This window comes from Lutra lutra, chromosome 13 (genome assembly GCF_902655055.1).
Source record: "Lutra lutra chromosome 13, mLutLut1.2, whole genome shotgun sequence".
Taxonomy (NCBI): Eukaryota; Metazoa; Chordata; class Mammalia; order Carnivora; family Mustelidae; genus Lutra; species Lutra lutra.
Window position 1 is genome coordinate 35,100,583 of NC_062290.1, and position 20,891 is coordinate 35,121,473.

The 20,891-nt window shown below is 36.0% G+C and overlaps 1 protein-coding gene across 9 annotated transcripts in view; it reads right to left on the bottom strand.

Annotated features, from left to right (window-relative positions):
- PTPRD (protein tyrosine phosphatase receptor type D) overlaps window positions 1–20,891 on the bottom strand; it is a 1,060,901-nt gene that overhangs the window by 155,402 nt on the left and 884,608 nt on the right. For 2 of the 9 annotated variants that reach the window (XM_047699812.1, XM_047699811.1), the window contains 7 exons: window positions 19,932–20,237; window positions 18,844–19,037; window positions 16,343–16,369; window positions 12,108–12,225; window positions 9,056–9,643; window positions 8,517–8,617; window positions 7,479–7,738 (listed from right to left, as the gene is read on the bottom strand). In XM_047699812.1, coding sequence (XP_047555768.1) covers window positions 7,479–7,738; window positions 8,517–8,617; window positions 9,056–9,643; window positions 12,108–12,225; window positions 16,343–16,369; window positions 18,844–19,037; window positions 19,932–20,237 — 1,594 coding nt within the window. The remainder of the gene's footprint in view (window positions 1–7,478; window positions 7,739–8,516; window positions 8,618–9,055; window positions 9,644–12,107; window positions 12,226–16,342; window positions 16,370–18,843; window positions 19,038–19,931; window positions 20,238–20,891) is intronic. The other 7 variants (XM_047699814.1, XM_047699813.1, XM_047699815.1 and 4 more) reach the window with 4 other exon arrangements.

Here is a 20,891-nt window from a genome sequence, read left to right on the forward strand (position 1 = left end):
TCATTCCAGAATGCTCCCTCTGAACTCTAGAGGTTTATCTAATTCCAACTCTGTATCTTCATGTCTATGTCACAAAACTACATTAAATTTACTGTAGTTAAAACAAAACTAAGGATATGCCTCCAAAATAAGTCTTCTACCATTGTACCATGATCCTTTTGCTATAAAACTAGGTGTTATCACTTACAATTTGCTTTAACTCTTTCCCTCTCTCATATCCAAAGCGTCACCAAGTCCTATTACTTCCAAACTCTCTATAGTCCATTTGCTTCTTCCTATCCCTGCAGCCACCACTTCTGCCTCTTTTCATGTCTCATGTTACCTTTGTCCTCTTTCTCTCATCTTTGAACTTAACCGCCTCTAGTTCAATCTCTGAAATTTTCATTTTGCAATAGACGATTGATTGTATCGTTTCCAGTTTAAAAACATTTCAGTGGACTCTCATTGCTCTTAGTAGAAAGGCCACAAAGTCTGATAAGACTCAGCAGAATCTTGCCTGAATTCATCTCTCCATGCCCTTTGAAGCTACACCCTGATGGGCTTTCAGTTTCTTGAATTTATTTACTTTGGTCTATTCTGTCATCAAACCCCTGATCATTCTGTTCCATCTGCCTAGAACCTTCTGTCACTTTCACAAGTCCAAAGTTAACTCCTTTCTTCCTTCAAATAACAACTCACATTTTACTTCCTAATTGAAGCCTTTTCTGACCTCTCTGATTAGTTCCATTTCCCCTATTATATGGTCTTAATTAGTCTATAATTTTTTATACTATGTAAGACATATTTAGAAATTATTGCTAAAGCAAATGTACATATAAATTCCCTGGATTTTTTTTTTAATCTCTGCTGTTTTATCACTGAGTTCTTTTTCCATTGAAAAGTGGAAGTGGGTGGCATATGTGGCTTTTGAGAACATGTATGTCTCCTAAATCAGGCAGTCAAAACATTGGGATCCCTTCTCTCTGAGAAATTTCTTTTTTTTTATATTTAATTAATTCATTTACTTGAGAAAGAGAGCATGGGGGGGGAGGGTCAGAAGGAGAAGCAGACTCCCTGCTGAACAGAGAGGCTGAGGTGGGACTCATCTCTAGGACTCCAGGATCATGACCTGAAGCGAAGGCAGTATCTTAACCAACCCAGCCACGCAGGCAACCTCCTAGAACTTTCAACCCTCAATCTCAATCCAGCATTTTCTCCTTTCTTCAAACCAGCAATGATGTGACCAAATACTGTTCATAGAAAATATACTTCTTTTTGCAAAAGTTCTTTTCTTTACAAGTGTAGTAATGATTCTTATTCTAATATCATGGGAGAATAAGGAAAAAAAAAGATGACTCAGATATGAAAAGTGAAATGGGGAGCTAAGATGTACTCTACAAATTGAAACCAACTAAATTATATAAACTGAAAGAAATTGCTTGAAATAGAAAAAAAATGTTTTGGGGTATAGATCAGCTTTATATATGGATAAAATTAAAGTTTACACTATACTTCGCCTATCTGACTCAAGCTTGAAGTTAAGCTCAAAATACATTTTTTGAAATAGACTTTAACTATTAAATTAATAGAAAAATAAATAACTTCAGAATCAATATATCAGCAAATGCTCTGACTACTTATAAAGTAAGGTATGTTTTCCCAGTATATTAGATTTAATTAGGTTAAATCTAACCTTCAGAATTTTAATTATATTAAGTAAAGTTTTACTAATTTTATTTAATATGTTATCACCAAGGGGGACCCAGCTCTGTATAATTATTTGGGAAGGCGAGCTCCAGTGTTTGTACTGGTCCCTCTTCAAATTCAGCCAGGCTTTTTGTATTAGCAGAATGTATTAGCATTCTCAAATTCATTATTTAACTAGGAGGTCAAAATCTGTCTCAGAATTTAATGATGAATGTCATTCCTTGCATAACTTCATATTTTATATATGTATATATGTAAATATATTTGCTATGATTATTTAGGTATATATTATTTAAATCAAATTAATTTACCATAGAAAACCCAAAGCAGGTTGAACGATCTTTCCAGTCTCTATGTTTAAATTAAGGTTTTTAATCTTTTTGGCTATGTGTTGTCAGACAAGTGAAAATTACTTAATTGCTTCAAGCCTCATTTTCCTTTTTTATAAAATGGTGGGTGATAATGCTGGGCTCTGGGAAACCTCTCCCTTTACCTCTCATCTGAATTCTCATGACAAACTACCGATATTATTGCTCCATAACACTAATACATTTCCATGATCTTTGACTGCATATGTGCCAAATGACTCCTCATTCTAAGGATTGTCTAGGCCAGTTTTATCTATTCTTACTTGTCCTTGAGTTCTTAATGGTTTATCAATTGTCCTAGGGAAAAAAAAAAAAAAAGTCCTGGTCTGACCAACAAATCAGGGTTCGTATAAATCATGGTTTAACATGAGGGGTTAGAGCCAGACTGCCGGGGGTCAAATCTTTCCTCTCTGGCTTTGCTCTTGTGTGGCCAGGCTATGTTAACTCATGTCGAACCTTCCTTAGCCATAAAAATGAGAAACACCCTCCTTGTGAAGAGTCTATCAACTACTGTGTGCAATGCCCTTGAGCAGCAACTAGTAAGCCCCCCCGCCCCCAGTCATTATTATAGCTATTCTTAGTATCAACTTTATGATTGTGGCCAGGCTGTATCTCTGAGCCTCACTTTACTCACCCATAAATGGCATGAGTACCTACCTCACAGGGTTATTTTGAGACTTAAATAAAACATTCAAATGTCTTCAGTAAACTATAAAGCACTATACAAGTTTAAATCTTTACCACTGCAGTTGACAACCATGTGATGACTGAATTATTTCTCATTAAACCTTAAACAGATGATACATTAATATATTAAGCTAGTAATAGTGCACACATTTTATGAAGCACCTTTGTAAGCCATGTTTCCAAGAATATCTTCTTTAAAAGAAGAAAAAGTAGGCCAACCTGAAAGCCAAATTAGTTAGATCAAAGACATTTAGAATTTCACAAAATGCTTTTATTCATTTCTATTTTTCACAAATATAAAATGATTACTATGAAATTAACTTACGTTGGGCAACTTCTGGCAGCTTATCTTTTAGTGTAGTCTGTGTGGTACATTTTTCCTTACCAACCAGACTAAAATTCTGCTCTATAGACTCAGGGAAGTTCCCTTTGTCACAACTTGCTTCTGAATAATGGTGGAGTTGCTAGATTTTCCAACTCGCATTCTGCCCCCCAAGTCTATCTAACCAAGTAGAAGGTTGAAGCACCACAAATTCCTGAGGGCAAAACCTGCCACACCTACAGGGCTATTTCACAAGAAATGTAGCCTTTCCCTGAGGGAGGTTCCCCACTTCTCCACACAAAAACCACTTACGAGAGAATACAGAAGCAATGAGCCTCGACTGTGTTTACAAGAGACAGATTTGTTTCTGAGTTGTGAGAAGTTGTGGGTAGGGATCAAGACTTCCCAATTACCTTGGCCAGAAATGAGAAAGCATGGTTTCTGTTGATAAAAACAGCCCTTCAATCACCAACATTTCATTTTACTAGAAAATAAATTGGAAGAATTTTTCTAAAGAGCTTTCACCTGAATGCAAGTTAGCAACCCCGCCCACAGCTCTGGTATCAGTCCTATTTTCTCTGCTCATTTTCCCCTGGCATATTGAACAAAAAGCTACATTCCTTTCTAATTTTTTAACTTGCCAACTGCTGCAAGTGGCACAACATAGCTCACAGCTGCCCATAATAATGGACTGTGCCACACAAAGACAGGACTGGTAGCTTTATGTTATTATCCCTTTAAAAAGTCCAATGTCTGTAGATTATTTAGCATTTTTGTTTTGTTAATTTTTTCTAACAGGATATTTGTTTTTCATTTCCTATGGTTCTGTTACTCTTCCCATTCAAGGACTTTCCTAGTTTTGTTTTTTGCTCTTTTCCCCAGAGTGACTGGAATATATTTCTGGGAATCTTTAATTCATTTCTAGAACTTATCCCCTCCACCCCACAGTCATTTGCTTTCTTTTTATGTTTTGAAATGGTCTCTTCTCTTTGTTACCAAAGTTTTACTTTTCCCTGACTCCTATTTCAAATATAGGAGGAGGAAGTACATAAATAAAACAAAGAGGAAAACTGAACAAGCTAAAGAAAAGCACTAAAAGGTAGACTATATTCTACAATATTCTTGACTCATTCAGAATTTGAAAATGAACCAAAAATCTACCACCAAAGGACTAAAATGCCTTTTTTCTCGATAATATCTAACACATTCTACTAAGCTAATTGGGTAAAAAGTCACTAAAAACATTTTTCTGTAAGTCTTGAAAACTAGTAACAAATACTAAAAATTATACTATACAATTTTCATCTTTCTGACGCTCTTTCATGCTTCTGTAGGGATTAAATTTATACTCTGTTATTTCCCCTTGTTCTTTCTTTATTTCCAACTATTTTGCCTTTTCTAAATATTTCCCACCCTCAAGACTCAAATTAAATATCATCTCCTTCTAGATGTCTCTTGGACACCCGAGTTGGGCTGGAACTCTGGCAGTTCTTACTTACTCCATTATATTTACATGATCTATTTTTTGTATGTGTTCTACCACCATCATGTAGGGCTTCATCTCAGTCATCTTTCTATTCCTAGACCAGGCACCGGCACTGTACAGAATATACACGTCTGCTGGATGCCAGGTGAAATGTCTTCATGGATGGGGATGAGGTGGACAGATAAGAAATGCTAGTCTTTCTCTTGCTGCTATGGTATCACATAGGCTATCTTCTGCCTGAAACAGCAACTCCCCAACCATACTCCTATGGACCAGCTGGGCTCCTGTCATTCTTTAATCCTCATTTTTAATGTTACTTTCCCTAGAATCCTTCCCTGAGCTACTAAACTGGGGTTGGGAGCTCCACCTTTGGCCTCCCTTATCCATCTAAGCTTTGGTATCCTAAAACTCCATTACAATGCACTCTTCTTGTCCAAGTTCCCAATTAGCTATATTGTGTAAGAGCAGTAAGAAAATCAGCATTTTCTCTACTAAATCCCTAAAACATTGCTTGTCACTAGAATAGGATGGGGAAAAATATAGATAGATAGATAGATAGATAGATAGATAGATATAATCTCCACAGATGATTTAAACAAAAATGGATAAATATAATCTCACTTTCACATTAAATTTTGTTGGAATAAAATCACACTAACATTCCATTCTCATTTTCCAGTTTTCTGAATGATACAAGAAGAGGGACAAAAAGGAGATCTGATTTCTCAGTGAATTTATTTTAGTCATAATCTTTTGGAAATTCCACCATCTGGTTAAAATCCTCCAATTATTTCATCAAATAAATAAGAACAGAAGGTTTTCTCTGGAAGAATGGATTTTAGTTAAGTCAAAAGTTGCCAATTATTAGACTTTTCTAAATTTCAACCGTGGTGCTACATCAAAAACTTCTTGTTTATAGTTTTACTTTTTAATAGCAGATTTTTTTTCTATCATCTTCTTTAAATTTTCTGGAGCTCTGAAAATTTCTGACTGTACACTCCTTATTTGAAAAATCTTTTGCCATGAACTTGCCCTGTCTTGGTTCTCCACTTAACTGTGTAATAGCTCTTTTCTTCCCGAGACCTTTACTTTAACCTTTGCTTCATATCTTCACCCCACTGTCTCAGTGATTCTGTTTCTTTCCATAAATACATTGCTGTTGTATTAATGATTCTCAAATTTCTATCCATAATCCTAGTACTTTCTTTAAATGCACATCTTCAAGTAGGTATTTCACTGATACCTCATGTAAAACATATACAAAATTGAACTCAGTCATTTCCTTTTGACTTTTTCATCTTCTAGGATGAATGGCAGTATCATTCACTTTGTTACCCAAATTCAACTCTCAGAGTCATCTATGACATTTTTTCCTCTGCCTTGATCCCTCATTAAAGTGTTTACCAACTCCTACTACACTACTATTCTCATCTGCTTCTGCATCCTATTTACCCCATCACCATCTGATTTTAGAATCTTGTTATTTACCTAGAATCAACCAACTACACAATGACATCCCAACACTTTATGGTGTTCCAACATCCTTCCAACATATGCCTTCAGGAGCCATCTTCCCTAAGAACTTCCCTAATTATGTTGCCAGATTGTTGCTAAATGTGAAGGTCCCAACAATCCATAAACTACACAGGAACATCTCTGGTTGACCTTCAAATCTTTCATAACAAGTTTCATCTAAACATGACCATGGGGGATACAAGAAATGAGAAATCAAGCAGGTAGCACAATCTCTAGCATACAGTGGATACCCAATAAATATTTTCTAAAGTGGAAAAAAGGAAATTTAGGTATTATATAAATGATACATACCACTCTCCTGCACAAACACCTTTACGGAATTTCCACCATCTACCTGATATAGTTTCACGTTCTGAGTGCAACTTAGCTCTTGTATACCTCTCTTACTTCTCTTGTTCAGGCCTTACAAAATAGCTCACTTCCTTTACTAATGAGCCCTTGCATATAATCTTCTCACTCTGATTTTTTATATGTGTCCTACCTGCCCTTTAAGATTAAATGAGAAACCTCCTTGACCCATTTCATTATCAGTTAGCTGCTCTTAAAATAGAGTCTAACTCTATCATTAGCAGGTACTATATCTGCTTCTCCGTATCCCCCACTCTATGGTAGCTCTTTGGGGACAGAGTCCACATCTTCTTTTGTTCTCCATAGTTAACCACAATACTCATACTTAGTAGACTGCAGTGAAAAAAAATTTTTTCTTCTATTGGCTACAACCAGCTAGGTATATTGATTATAAAATGTACTGGCTATAATCAACTAACTATAGACAACCAATAAACTTCTTAATTGACTGGATTTAATCTTTCACTTCAAGCCCACTGTCCTTTACACTGTGTTCCATCCAAGACAGAAAACTCGCATTTTCCAACTTTCAAGTTCTTTCTGACATCATCCTGAACTCCAACTTTTGAAATGTCTCCTTTCGGCACACATATACAACAAAAGTGTTACGTACCATGTTGCTTATCTCATTTCCTGAAGTTTTCTTCGGCTTCATAATAACTTGTAAGACTTCCTCACCATTATAATAAGAATTTCCAGGTATTAGAGTTATTCAACTAGTCACCTTATTCTGTACACTATGACATAAACTCCTTTAGCTTAAGGACTGCATTCTATTTCTATTTCTTAGTCTATTTCTACTAAGTTACATCATTCCTGGGAAATAAAAAGCCCTCAATGTTAAATTAATGAGAATCTGTGTTATAACAAACATGAGAACAGGGTATAATAAGGCTTAAATAAAACTGAGAGCCTATGCTGAAGAAGCTTTTACTTCACATATAGCAATAGGATCTTTTATAACTTCTATAATACTGAGGTTGAATTTTCTTTTCTTGTTTACTTGCATTTGTATCCTTCAACCTTAACCCTTCAATTGACGTACTTTATATTCTCATTTACGGGTACTTCAGGCAGTTGTACAGTAATCATGCCATCCAGGTTGGTCTTCCCAATGAAGGCAGGCTTGGTACGTAGTACGTCTGGTGCAGTCTTTGCTGTTACCCTGTGTTGCAGCCCACCAGCACTATTACCACGATTTGTTAGCACAAATGAATATGACTTCTCAGGCTTCAAGTTCACAATTAGTTTCTGGGTAGCCCGGCCATCAACTTCTTCAACCATTTTCCCATCATCATAAAGAATCTAGAGGATAGAACCAATCAAAGAGATTTGGGTATCAGAGAGGAAATATATATGTTCTAAACTAATATGCATGTATTTATAGAATATGTCTGTCAAGTCAATTCTAATTTGGGGTAATTCTTAAGCCCGCAAGTATTCATAAATTCTATAGATGGAATGAATTTTTCTTTTGTTCTTAGTGCATAATTATATGATGTTTCTAAGTCTAGAAATGTACATTATTTTCAATATTTGACCTGTTGCTTGCATATAATCTTAATGGAAATTGTGCAGAAACACTGTGGGTTTTCAATGTATTATCCACACCACCTTTTTTCTAAAGATTTCCATTCCTATTCGTAAGTACATTTGTTCCTTCAAAATGTTTCTCTATTCTTTATTTCATAGACTTGTACTTCTTGCTAATATCCCTCAATATCTCTCAATCACAAATTAAAATTTAAAACATACAAAGGATTCAAGCCAATAAACAAATTTTTAAATATCAGGATATTGCATTTTCAAGATGTAGAAACCACATGAATTTAATTTTCTGGTGGAAAAACACAAGTACTAGCTTAGTTGTAAAAGTCTTGGAAGTACAAGGTGACTGACAAGTAATACCACCCTAGGTTTCAGCTCCCACTTCATCTTTCAAGTGGAAACCAAAAAGGAGAAAAGCAAGTGTGTGGCTGAAGCAAAGTGGTGTACATGCTTTCTAAGTAACTTACTCAGGTAAACTGCATGTCCCCACCCCCAGTTTTACCCATGATATCTTACAAATTAGAAAACAACTTACTTTGAAAGGCATGGCAGAATTGTAATTTTCTGGAATTTCCCAAGACAACAGCACTGAAGTCTTCATTACTGCTTTGACATGAAAATTTTTTGCAAACACTGCTGGAAAAGGAAAAACAGTGTATTTACACTATTCCTAAAAACGTATGACCTGTCCTTTTCCACCATGGACCATCGGGCTTAGGCTAGATGACGTCTACTTTGATCTCAAAGAGAGAAGTGTGATTTGCCTACCTGTTTAGACCACTCATTTTACTACCCCATTCTCATAAAGATCTCTCTTTTCTCTCCAATTCAGTCACCTATACTGTATTTTCCTTACCTGAGAACATAGGGGTGCTGTCAGCCAGACTTGCTTGGCATTCTATAACCAAAATCTAAGGCATCCAAAACATATTAAGTTTTACATACTTTACCTTTTGGCTTTTGCTGAACCTATTAATATGAACGGTCCGATCAGTTATTTATAGCTTCAAAATACTGATTTCCAAAGACCGACATTCCTTTAAAGGAGGAAGGCCGTAAGCAGACAAATCCTACCTTGATCCACAGGCAGTGTCCTGAACTGGACACTGGGACTATATGGCCCGGGCCCTTTGCTCGTGTGAGCACGTACTTTTACATCATATGTGGTATCTGGTTTTAAGCCACTCAGTGTCATAGTGGTATCAGCTGGAACAATAAGCTGCTCCATTGGGAGAAGAGGGATGTTGATATCCCTATACAGAAGAGTATACTTGGTGATGATGCCATTTCTCTCTGCTAGGATAGGTGGCTGCCAGGATAACTGGACAGAGGTTGAAGTGGTGCCTTCTGAATGGAGGTTTTGAGGGAATCCAGTTGGGACTTCTTCTGGAACAGAAATCTCCTTCACTATCTCTTCCCCAAAGCCCACTTTGTTTCTGGCTGAGAGCCTGAAGATATATGATGCTCCTTTATGGATGTCTGTAGCTGTAAAGTGATCTTCTTTCTCAGAGAACTCAAGAGTAGTGAGTGGTTCTGAATCTTTCCGCCCAAATTTTAGACGATAGCCCTGAAGAGGTCCGAATGTGTCCACAGGGGGGTGCCATTGAATGAGAGCAGTATTCATCTGAGTGTGGTTAATTACAAGCCGGGGTTTTCCTGGAACTGGAACACAGGGGAAGGAGTGGTAAGACCAAGGTACACAGCCATTTACATTTTAATCACTGCTGAATGGGAACATCACTCTACAGGAACTCCATTACATTATTTACTTAAAAAAAAAAAAAAGACTTGGTCTATATACCTCTGTGGAAATACGCTTCTTCTCATACTTATTAAGGTAGACTGAGATACCAAATTTGGTAACAGACACAAATAGGGTTACACAATAATTTAAGGGAATTAAAAAAAAAATCTCTTAAGAAATCGTCACATGTATAGAGGTTCAAGCCACAGAGAAATGAATCCAAGTAAAGATGAGCTAATTAGATACAACTAATAAGAATAATAATTACAACATATGTAATTATTGGGTACATGCAATGTACCAGGCACTGTGCTAAGAGCATTATATGTAGTATCTCATTTGATTTCCATTTTTCACTCTTGACTACACACTCTGATTAGTTATTATCTTCATTATCTGAAGAAAATAACGTCCAGAGAGATAGAAAACTGTATAGTCAGAGGTATAATAAGTGAGAAAGCTATAAGACAATCTGAATATGCAGCCTGAACACTTAACTATACTCTTATGTGGCTTGTAAATTTTTTTTTTAAGTAGTAAAGAATAATGGTGGCTTTGAGTTATTATGGTCATAATTACACTTTTTGTCTATACTTTTTACCTCAGGATAAACCATGACTAAGGAATGATTCTGACTAGTTGGTTGACAGATGATAAAACTAGAGCTTTTCTCTTAAAGAGATTATAAATCTGGATTCTCACACCTCCAACCCAGGCCCAGTATGAAGATAATATATGTGCAGATATCTAAAATATAAGCAGTCTTCCTCAATACCTAAATGTCCACTGATTAAGAAAGTTATAAAATGGAAGCAGCAAAATAGTCCTCTATGTTATAAGATCCACAACTCTAAATAATTTTTTGAATAGTCCCTAAAAAGTGATGAGCCAGTGTTTGTGCTATTTAAATCGACAATGCCATTTTTTCCTCTGGGATTCACATCCTTTGGCTATAAATTCTCTCCTTTTTCTTCCTTATTATAGCACCCCTGTCTTAAGGGCAATGGGAGCCTAATGCTTTATGTAATACATCTCAGACTAATTAAGACACAATTATAAATATAGGTGTCAGAAATATATTTTCTTCATTTTGGGGATTTAATTTCAGGGGTTTGCACTTAGTTGTCTACATTTCAATAGAGGCTGTTTCCATAGCCAGTCAGCATGCCCCCTCTGAACATATATCTCCTACGCAAGGCATTAAATTAGCTTGATTCTTAAATTAAAAAAAAAAAAAAAAAAGGAAGAAAAAACCCAAAAGACTTTGCCTTAAAGGAGTTTTGCCATCTGTAATCCTGCTGCTTGAGGCAGTTCCAGGTGGCAGGATGTAAGTGAGGCAAATCTTATGACATTTAGACAAATTTGGCAGTGAGCATGGCACCCAGGAGGGTACTCAACATCACAGCTGTTCTTTGCTTTATACCTTTCCATAGAGGTGTGTTCCTAAAAAGTTGTGTGAGAAGCAATTCGGGAGGAGTAAATCAAATCATAGTTTAAATGTTCCATGGGAGGTTGTGATATAAAGGGATTGGAGGAGAATCCTTTTGTAATTATGTCTTAATTTATTGGTTTTACAGTGTCGGGTCTTCCTTCATGATGGCTTTTCCTAATGTGAGCCCATCAAAGTCACTCTAAAGAGTATTAAGAAACTTTGTTCTTCAGAGGAGCAATCTGATATTTTGTAGCCTTGTTGCTTTTCTTCTCTTTTCTGTTCCCCATCTTTTATGTGATTTGGCCTCTTCAGAATTCCCACAGCAAGGAATGAGGAGGAGAAAATGACAAAACAAAACAAAATCCAGAACTGTAATCAACTCAGTTCAAGATGGCAGCTCTTCTAAAAGGGTGTGTTGCAGAGAGAGATTGAAGCTAATGAGTGACATCCCTGGTCATCCCTCTGGACATTCTTGGGACTTGCACTTCCACATCATTCATGTCTCAGCTCAAATAACTTTCTTCTAAGAGACCCTCTCCAGTTACTTTCCAAATAGTCCCTATCCTTAATGTCTACACACCTTTATTTTTCAACTTCTCACTTACCGATGGTTTATTATATACTCATTTGTCTACTTGTTAATTATCTAGTTCTACTCAGAAAATAAGTTTCAGGAGGGAAGAATATTTTAGTTTTGTTGATTGCTGTATCCCAAGTACTGGGAGTAGTGCCTGGCATGTAGTAGGTGCTCACAAACATACTTGTTGAATGACTGACTAAATAATTTGGGCAAAGTATGTCTTGTTTTTCTTCTGAATTGCATAAATACAAAAGTTGACCACAGTCCACTTTTTCTTTTTGATAGAATTCACCATCCATACCATTTGGAAAATTAGTATTATTGTCACCTGGAAAATATTCAAGGCACATATATGCACAAATATGGTTACCTGCCCCAGTAGTGGACACCAGTTTGGGCTTGCTGCGAGCACCATCTCCTTTGGTGGTGTAGGCTGTGACAGTGAGGGAGTAGGAAGTTTCAGGCTGTAGCCCAGAAATAATCATGTCCTAAAATGACACAATAGAGCAATACTGATTCAAAACACCATAAACACCCTAGGGGAAAATCAAAGCATCCATCCTCATTCTATGCATGCTTAAATACTCCCTGTAGCCATGCCAAGCACTGGAAATTTCATGCCTGTTGTTCATGCTATGAATGATGTGTTTTCATGCTGACATTAAAGTGGGGTCAGTCTTCAGCCATCGTACGAGGTAATCCTAAGATGGAGTAGTTTAAAACATGAAACCTGAGGCCAGAACTCCTGAATTCTTGAATTTAAACCTGCATCTCCTTATTTCCTAGTTTGGTGATTTAGGGCAGGTGAGTTACCCCCCTCTGTACCTCAGTTTCCCAAGTGAAAGTTGGAATAATGGAAGGATTAAGTGAGGTGTATCAGGTAAACACTTACAACTATGCCTGGCTCATAGTGAGCAAACCATAAACCAGCAGTTAGATTATGCCAGGAGCTCTCAATATGCATCCTCTACAGCCTGACCCACAGAGCAGTGATGGGGCTGATGCCAGGGCAGTCTGTTTTATCACCACACTAGTATTTTGCCAAATGACTGCTCTGTTGAACCTAGATATCTTGATAGCCAGAGAAGTTTCTTAGGACTCGAGTAACATATTATTAGTTGATTATATAGACTATGAGCTAAAATCATTACACACTAAAGAGAGTTTTCTGGTAATCTAGAGTAGATCATAAAACCAAAGGATAATAATTTTTTTTTTCTTTTACCACATCATCATGGAGTTGTGTTCAATTAATCTATTTAGAAAATGTTAAATGTCACAAACTACTTATCAAAACTATAGATTTCTCTTAATTAGGGCCCCGAACTACGATGGTTACAAAACTTAGATCTGTTCTTCCAAACTGGAGATTAAATGTTTCTTTACATAGAGTAGTTATTAACTTGTTCTGTTATTTTCTTCAGAGCTGTTGCACACATGCCCACTTCCCCACACACAAACACACAGTTATAAAGTTCCCTTTCAGATATTTGGCACAGCTATGTTTTCAAACTGAATATGGTTAGATTTAAGAAATAATATGATGTTATTGTCTTCCACATCTGAAGACAATGCAAGTGAGAGTTCATGGAATGGACTGGTTTATGTGGAGGACAGAAGGATTTTTTCTGTGGAAGGCTGTAAGGGGCACCATTGAACTCAGTTGTTGAATCTGATCCCAAATATGACAGCTTTTGACAGTGTGCTTTTCTCAAAAAAGTAGGGATATCATTGGAGTGGAAATTCAAGAATTTCAGATATCCTCCTGAACAGCCATTGGAAATATTATTCTGCCAGATGAATGGGCTAAATTTGGGAGAAAGATTTTATTTTCAGGAACTTGGAATGGTTTCACTAACTTTAGAGAGGCTATAATAACCATCCAAATCACCCAAGAGTAGCATTTTATTTTTATTTTTTTTTAAGATTTTATTTATTTATTTGACAGAGATCACAGGCAGGCAGAGAGGCAGGCAGAGAGAGAGGAGGAAGCAGGCTCCCCGCTGAGCAGAGAGCCCGATGCGGGGCTCGATCCCAGGACCCTGGGATCATGACCTGAGCCGAAAGGCAGAGGCTTAACCCACTGAGCTACCCAGGCGCCCCAAGAGTAGCATTTTAAATTATAGTAGATATACTGGGTATTCCAGAAATTATGATGGGAAGATGACAACATTATTGTTTCCAAGGTCCCTTTCACATGCTACTGGTTTCTGCTGAAAGTAGGCAAGGTTAGCAGGGCTCTATCACAAATCATATGGTGAGATATTTTATTTATCAAATTGGGATTAACTACACTAGCCTTTCCTCTTGCATAGGCTGTTACAGGATAACACATGTAATGTAATTTGAAATTGGTCAAATCCTCTGCAGTGGTATAATCCCAGTCAGACACACCTCTATATGCCTGGATCACATCATCTCTTGTGTTATATTTTCTTTCTTTAAACTGTGGCCACGCTTCTTTGGTGGTTTCCTTATCCTCTGTGAGGTAGTGTGTGTGGCTGATGCCATGGATACCATTCCTCATTCTCTTTGACTTCTCCTATCAAATCTCCATTCAACTTCCAGCCTGTTAAAACTTGGCATTCCTGGATGTTCTGAAACAGTTACTGGCCTGCTATGTTTCTCTCTAGTCCAAAAAAAAATTTTTTTAATTAAAAAAAATTTTTTAAAAATTTTAAAAATTCCAAATCTTAGAGAATTTTTTCTGTTTATATCTTAAACTCTTTTCTAAGCCTGATTTCCCATCAGAGCTCCAGTGGCATGTACACTGTAAATATGTGCTGGACATTTTCCTTTGACTATCAATTGTTCCCTCAAGCTCAGCTTGACTGAAGCTCAAATGTTATTTCCAGGAATAAATTCCCCTCCTTGCTTTTATACTTTAGTGAATGGTATAGCATATTCCATATTTATAAGTGATCTTGATCTCTTTCTCTTCCTCAAATTCTTAGGAACTTTTGCCAGTTTTTCCTTTAAAATATTGACCAAAACTGTCCCTTTTTCATTTCTGCTGCTTCAACTTACTTTCTTGAATTTTTATTATTTTATGACTACCTTAGTAAAAGAACTGTTTTTATTTGTTTCCTTGTTTACTATATTCTTTCTCTCTAATCTATCCACTATATCATTGGCTTTAAGCTGCAAGTAATGACCCATTTAAGTAGGTCATGAAATTAATTTACTCAGTCATGCCCAGCATTTAAAAAAAGAAATAAGATACACTTTCATACAAAATATTACATTTTATATATATTTAAAGCAAGGTATTATTTTGTAAGACCTTTATTTTAAACATACAAATGCATCATTCATGACATATAATGCATTTTTACTATGGATCACAGTCAAAGAAGTTTATAAAACACTGTCAGTGTTTTAAGTGCCATTAAAACTGATACCTTGCCCATCATATTTCCAATATTCCCAGTAAGAGCCCTATATTTTGTATCCCCCCAAAAAATTTACTAAATGAGAGAATACCCTTGCCAGCCTTAATCTTATTTCCATTCTTAATAATTTTCTACATCTCCCCAGTACTGAAGAGCTAAAAGCCAGTTCTTTAGCTTGACACTTCAGGTTTTCCCAACATTATATTAAAAGTTACCTCTTAGCCACACTTAGTCACTTAGTCCTCACTTACTAACCTAAACCCCTTCATGTTGAATTGGCAAGCTCATGTCACATGACTATACCACATTCTTGACTTGCCTCAATGACTACGTCCCACATACTCATCTTTAAAAAAATACGTTCGTACCTCTAACTCTCTAACACACACCCACACGCACACAGGCATGCATACGAATTCCCCACCTCTTCAACCCTTACTTTTTTAAGTTCTCAAAAATTTCAAGACCTCTTCTACCTTCTTGGTCCATGGCCTCTGGACTCACAGTGACAATGGCACTCATTTATTAATTACACATTGCTTGAGGTCATCGCCTTTGTCGTATTTTATGGAACTTCTCAGAAGTTTACATCCTTCTTAGCCACCTACTGTAAGCAATTTGAAGGCAGGTGTCACATCCTATGTCCCCCATGGAAACCTATCCATAGTAATAAACTCTCAATAAATAATATAATCCAGCCATTGAAATATTTAAAAAAAATTCCTCCCTCAATGGGATACTTTCTGCCTCTGGACATGACTCATTCAATTTAACTCAAATTTCTATGGATAAAACAGAGAATTGCCATTTCTTGATATAATTAGTATCAGAACTGCATGGTGTTATCCACTGAAAATGCAACCCTGAGGTAGGATTTATGAGTGGCCTCTATGAAACAGCTTGATATCTCTTGTCTGTGATGCCTCCACTTAAAGTGTGCCTCCTCTAACTGTGTCACAAGGCAGAATTAGTAGCAGCCATCAAAACAACATGAGCTCATGACATATCTTATGCAATCAGTAGCACCGTGCCAATTTCACAAACAAAAACCTAAATTAAAAATGTACCACATAGTGAAAATAATTTAAAAATAATGTGTTAGTTCATGCATCCAAGCAAACTGTGATGACATATCATAAATAAGTGAAAGAGGGGTAACGGAAAAAACAAGCATTTATATCTCTTTTTGACAAAGCAGTCCATAATTACTCACATGTTCAGTAGTATCATCAAATTCCCACTGATTGAGATTAAAAAGGTTGGGGAAGAGGAAAACAAAATAAAAAGAAATGAAGAGAAATTTGTAGCCTTATAAAGCAATGTTGCCATCCTTAGATTAAAACAAATAAACAAAAACAAAACAAAAAAATAAGCAGTGTGTACAATAAAATTCCAAAGGGAAGGTGTGTTATGCTGTCATCCTCACCCCCAACTGAGAGGTCAAAAGTAAATATGCTTTGTACTGTTATTATTAAGATCAGCTAATGTATATTTTTCATATGTGTTTCATTGGAATGCATCAATAAGGCATAACATACAGCTAGTGTTTCTAATCATACACTACTTTATGACATTTATTTTGACTTTTTCCTTATGTTATGCAATTAATTTATGTCACTAATTAGATTAACACCTTTTGTAATAGTTTGGAATCTTACAGGCCCAGGGAAGTCTTGCAGTGATGCAGTGGAATTTCAATGAATATTCAGAAAACAGATGAGGTGGGCAAAGGAAAAACAATAAAAAACATATACACACAAGGAAAATTAGCAATTCAATAAAGAAAAGCCAAAAAGTAGAAGAGAGGGGGAAAATTGTGTTTGATATTTAAGGCACTTTGTATCACATAATTCCTTTAAGCACCATCCTCCACAAAACACTGACAGAACTACAAGTTTATAATGTAAAATTTATAATGCAAAATCTAGGACGGGATGAAAGACATCAAAGCATCATGGCTATATCATTTTCTTTTTCATAATTTCAGACTTACAAAAGAAAACATAAGCATTAAAAGCTTTATTAATTTCATATTGTAAGTACTCTTTCACAGACAGTAAGAATATTATTTAGAAAAAAAACAATGCCCCTTTTCCAGCATCTAAAGGACTATGAATCTAAAGAAAGAAGTTTACAGAAGTAGACTTCAAAACCATGGAACTGGATTAGGAGCTGATTAAGTAAACAACTCATCCAGATCCCTTTAGTTAGAATGTTTCAAAACCAAAGGAAAACAGCGCTGTTGTGAGTTGATTATATTAAAACATTAGGGTCGATGTTTTCCTTAGACACAGGGACATGGATTGCTCTCTTATTTGCACAGAGACAAGAATGCAAAATGTGGCAACCTGACGTAAGAGTTCTCATTGGCTCATAGTCCTCCTCACTCTGACACAAGGGAAGGAACTTGCAGCTGAAATAAATTTCAGATTTTCCAAACCCCCTCCTTTTCCATGCCCAGCTACTGATTTGCTAGATAAGCATAGTACTCCCCTATTCACAACATCCCATCACCACTGGACCCAGTCTAATGAAGCTATCCACAGGTTTCATATAATCCCCAGTAGAAGCTATTAATTGAAATCTTCCTCTTCTTTTCAGGTAACTACGTAGAATACAGGGAAATTTATTATGGTATTATGTCTGAAACACTTTAATTTAACAAAAAAATGAAACATAATGCTATGCTTTAAACAATGGATTATAAAGCCAAGTAGTGACGGCGTGGTTGAATACTACCACCTGAGGATCAATAACATTTCTCACATACTCAACTGTTCTTACTTTTCTTAACTTGGCTTAATATATTGCATGGAGCACTGGGTGTGGTGCATAAACAATGAATTTTGGAACACTGAAAAAAAATAAATTAAATTAAAAAAAAAAAAAGATTCTCTCTCTCCCTCAACCCCCGTCTCGAACAAAAAATGAATCTTAATTGAGGGTTCACTCTTGCTGCTCTGAGATAACAGTCAGCCTCATCAGCCATTTATCCATCATTCCCTATCACAAAATTCATTCTAAGTGTTTTCTAATAAAATACGAATTCCTCAAAATATATTGACACATATTTGTATGCAGACACCAAACAAGAGTATGTGAAATATGGAAGATAATCAATAAATATTTATTTCTTAGAAAAAAAATAGGGGATCCTAATTAATTTCCTGGAAAACTTTAATTTTTCATTGTCATTACCTTCATTTTTCTGGGAAATGAAATAACTACTTCTGAATACATGGTTTGATAACTAAGTACTAAATAAAATACTATCTTGGTAACTTTCCTCAGGTAAGAATGTCTATTTTGCAACAGAATAAGTCATATATTTAGAAGTTAAATCAATTTAGTTTCAAGAATTTCTAGCACAACTGCTTAGAATTCTTCTTGTTACTTTAAAATCAATTCAAATTTTTTGAAGTCAGAAAGGCAAACTCAGATGTAATGTAGCAAGTTGAGTATCTGTATTTTAAGAAAACAATTATGTGTTTTTAATTAGGCTTGAGTTTAATTTCATTACAATTAATTTCCTCACATGCTGTCAACTCTGACTGAGAAGGTAAATACACATCATGTGTTTCAAAAACTAGAATTGTGTACAGGATTTTTTAAATGTCAAAAAAACTTGAAAAATTGGGGGTCCATTTTAAGGTATAGACTAAAATAAATATAATAAATAAATACAAACATAGGTATGTAATTTCAGAGGGTTACCTGTGCATCAGCCAGCATGACATCCTTCAGCATGGGCTGGCCCTTGGGCTCACCATTTTCCATCCTCACATAATGCACCTGGTATCCTCTTATCTGGCCATGCTGTTTATTGGGCACAGGTGAGCGCCATGAGACTTTAACAGATGTTGAGTTGACAGCCTCTACCTCGACTTTGCGAGGAGGACCACTAGGAACTGGAACAACATCATTGGATAAAAGAAAATTATAGGCACTTGTCCCACCCAGTCAGAGTATTTTGTTTACTTAGGTTTAAAAAAAAAAAAAAAATGGGCAGACCCACTAAGTTTCCTTTGTGGAATATAAACATTTTCAAGCAATGAAAATGCTCAACCAATCTGCTCTACCTTTTAAGAAAAGATCAAAAAACATGACCAATGCCAAAAAAAAAAAAAAAATGGAAGAAAAAAAGAGTATCAGAGAAATAGAAAAACATGTAAAAAATGTACAAAAGCCAAGGAAGATGCTTTGAGGCCCAAAGCATTAAAGCACAAAGAGGAGTAGCACTGAAATAATAACAAAAACTGGTTGTTGATTGTTGTGTGTTTTTTTAAAGATTTCTTTTTAGCAGAATAAAAAGATTCTTGATTTTATCGGTTTTCTTCTTTTTTTCTCATATCAAAGGTTTTCCAAACAAAAGATGCCAAAAATTGAATGTCGAGCATCAGTGTCTCTGAAATAGGCAAGACAAAAAGGCAACAAGAAAAGAAGGCAGATTTGAAAAGTTAACTTCAAAATGTAAAAGAAGTGACTAAAAAAGGCCAAGAAAAACGCAGAAGACTTTAGACGGAAGTACAGAGAACGGCCTGGATTACAAGGTCATAGGAGCAAACTGTCCTTTCAAAGGGAAGCAACTTACTATGTTGAGATTGAAAAAAAAAAAAAAAAAAAAAAAAAAATGCCCAGGCTGCCGCAAAGATAGGTCTTTGGCAAAAACTACTGAAGTTAGAGTGATGCCGGGTAAAAAAAAAAGATGAGCAGAGAAAAACTGATTATTGTTAGCCTATCAAAAGACAGCAGACCAAGATTGTGTCAGAAGGGTGCAAACTGACGTAGCAGAGGCAACATACCATCTTCATCAGTTCGAATCAACACGGAGAAGCTCTCGGGGCCGGGGCCGATGTCTGTGTGGGCTGTCACAGTGATGCGGTACTCAGTCCATTTTTCCAGCTGTTCCAAAAGGTATTTAGTAGTGTCCGAAGGAATGCCCAAAATTTCATGAGGTTTGTCATCTTCTCCATCCACTGAGGTGTACTTGATGGAGTATTCAGTAATAATGCCATTCTGTTTTTCCACTGGTGGAGGTTGCCAACTTACCAAAATACTAGTGGAACTTGGGCTGGTGCAACTAATGTCTTGAGGAGGAGCTGACGGCTCTTATTTTGGTAGTGAGTTAAAGGAGGGTTTGAGTGAAAGGATAGGAGTGGTTGGAAAAAAAAATGATAAAACAAAAGAAAAGGCAAAAATAAATAAACGAACAATAGGACAAAATGAAAATAAGGCTTTGAAACTTAAAATAAAACTTTAAATTTATGTACCTTGGCTTAGTAATATGATTAAACCAAAAAATGAATAAATGACCAAAAATAATTGTTAAATAATGGGTGGGGGGAATATGTGAACATGAAACCTTGAGATAAAAGAGCCTCAAATAAAATTACCTACCTGCAATTTAAATTCTTCTTCTAAACCAATCTCTCAGTATTCCCCAGCCCTACTGTACAGACTACCCAACTTAAAAAAAAAAACCTGTAAATATTGCAAGATCTGTTACATGAGAGTCTGATGATGCTTCACAGATGCTGTTTCAAGCTTTTACTTCTACATTATAGAATGAGGGTGATTCATATACAGTATTCATTTGTGAAAGGGTTTTCAGATATAAAAATTTGCAATAACTGTTGCCCTTCCACCAATTCCAACTAAAGAAAAAGAAAAGAAAGAAAAGCCCAAATATGAAAGCATTCCCTCTGACTATGCAAAAAACAGAGTCAGCCTGACCAGTTTTACGGAAAGGTGTTAATCTAGCA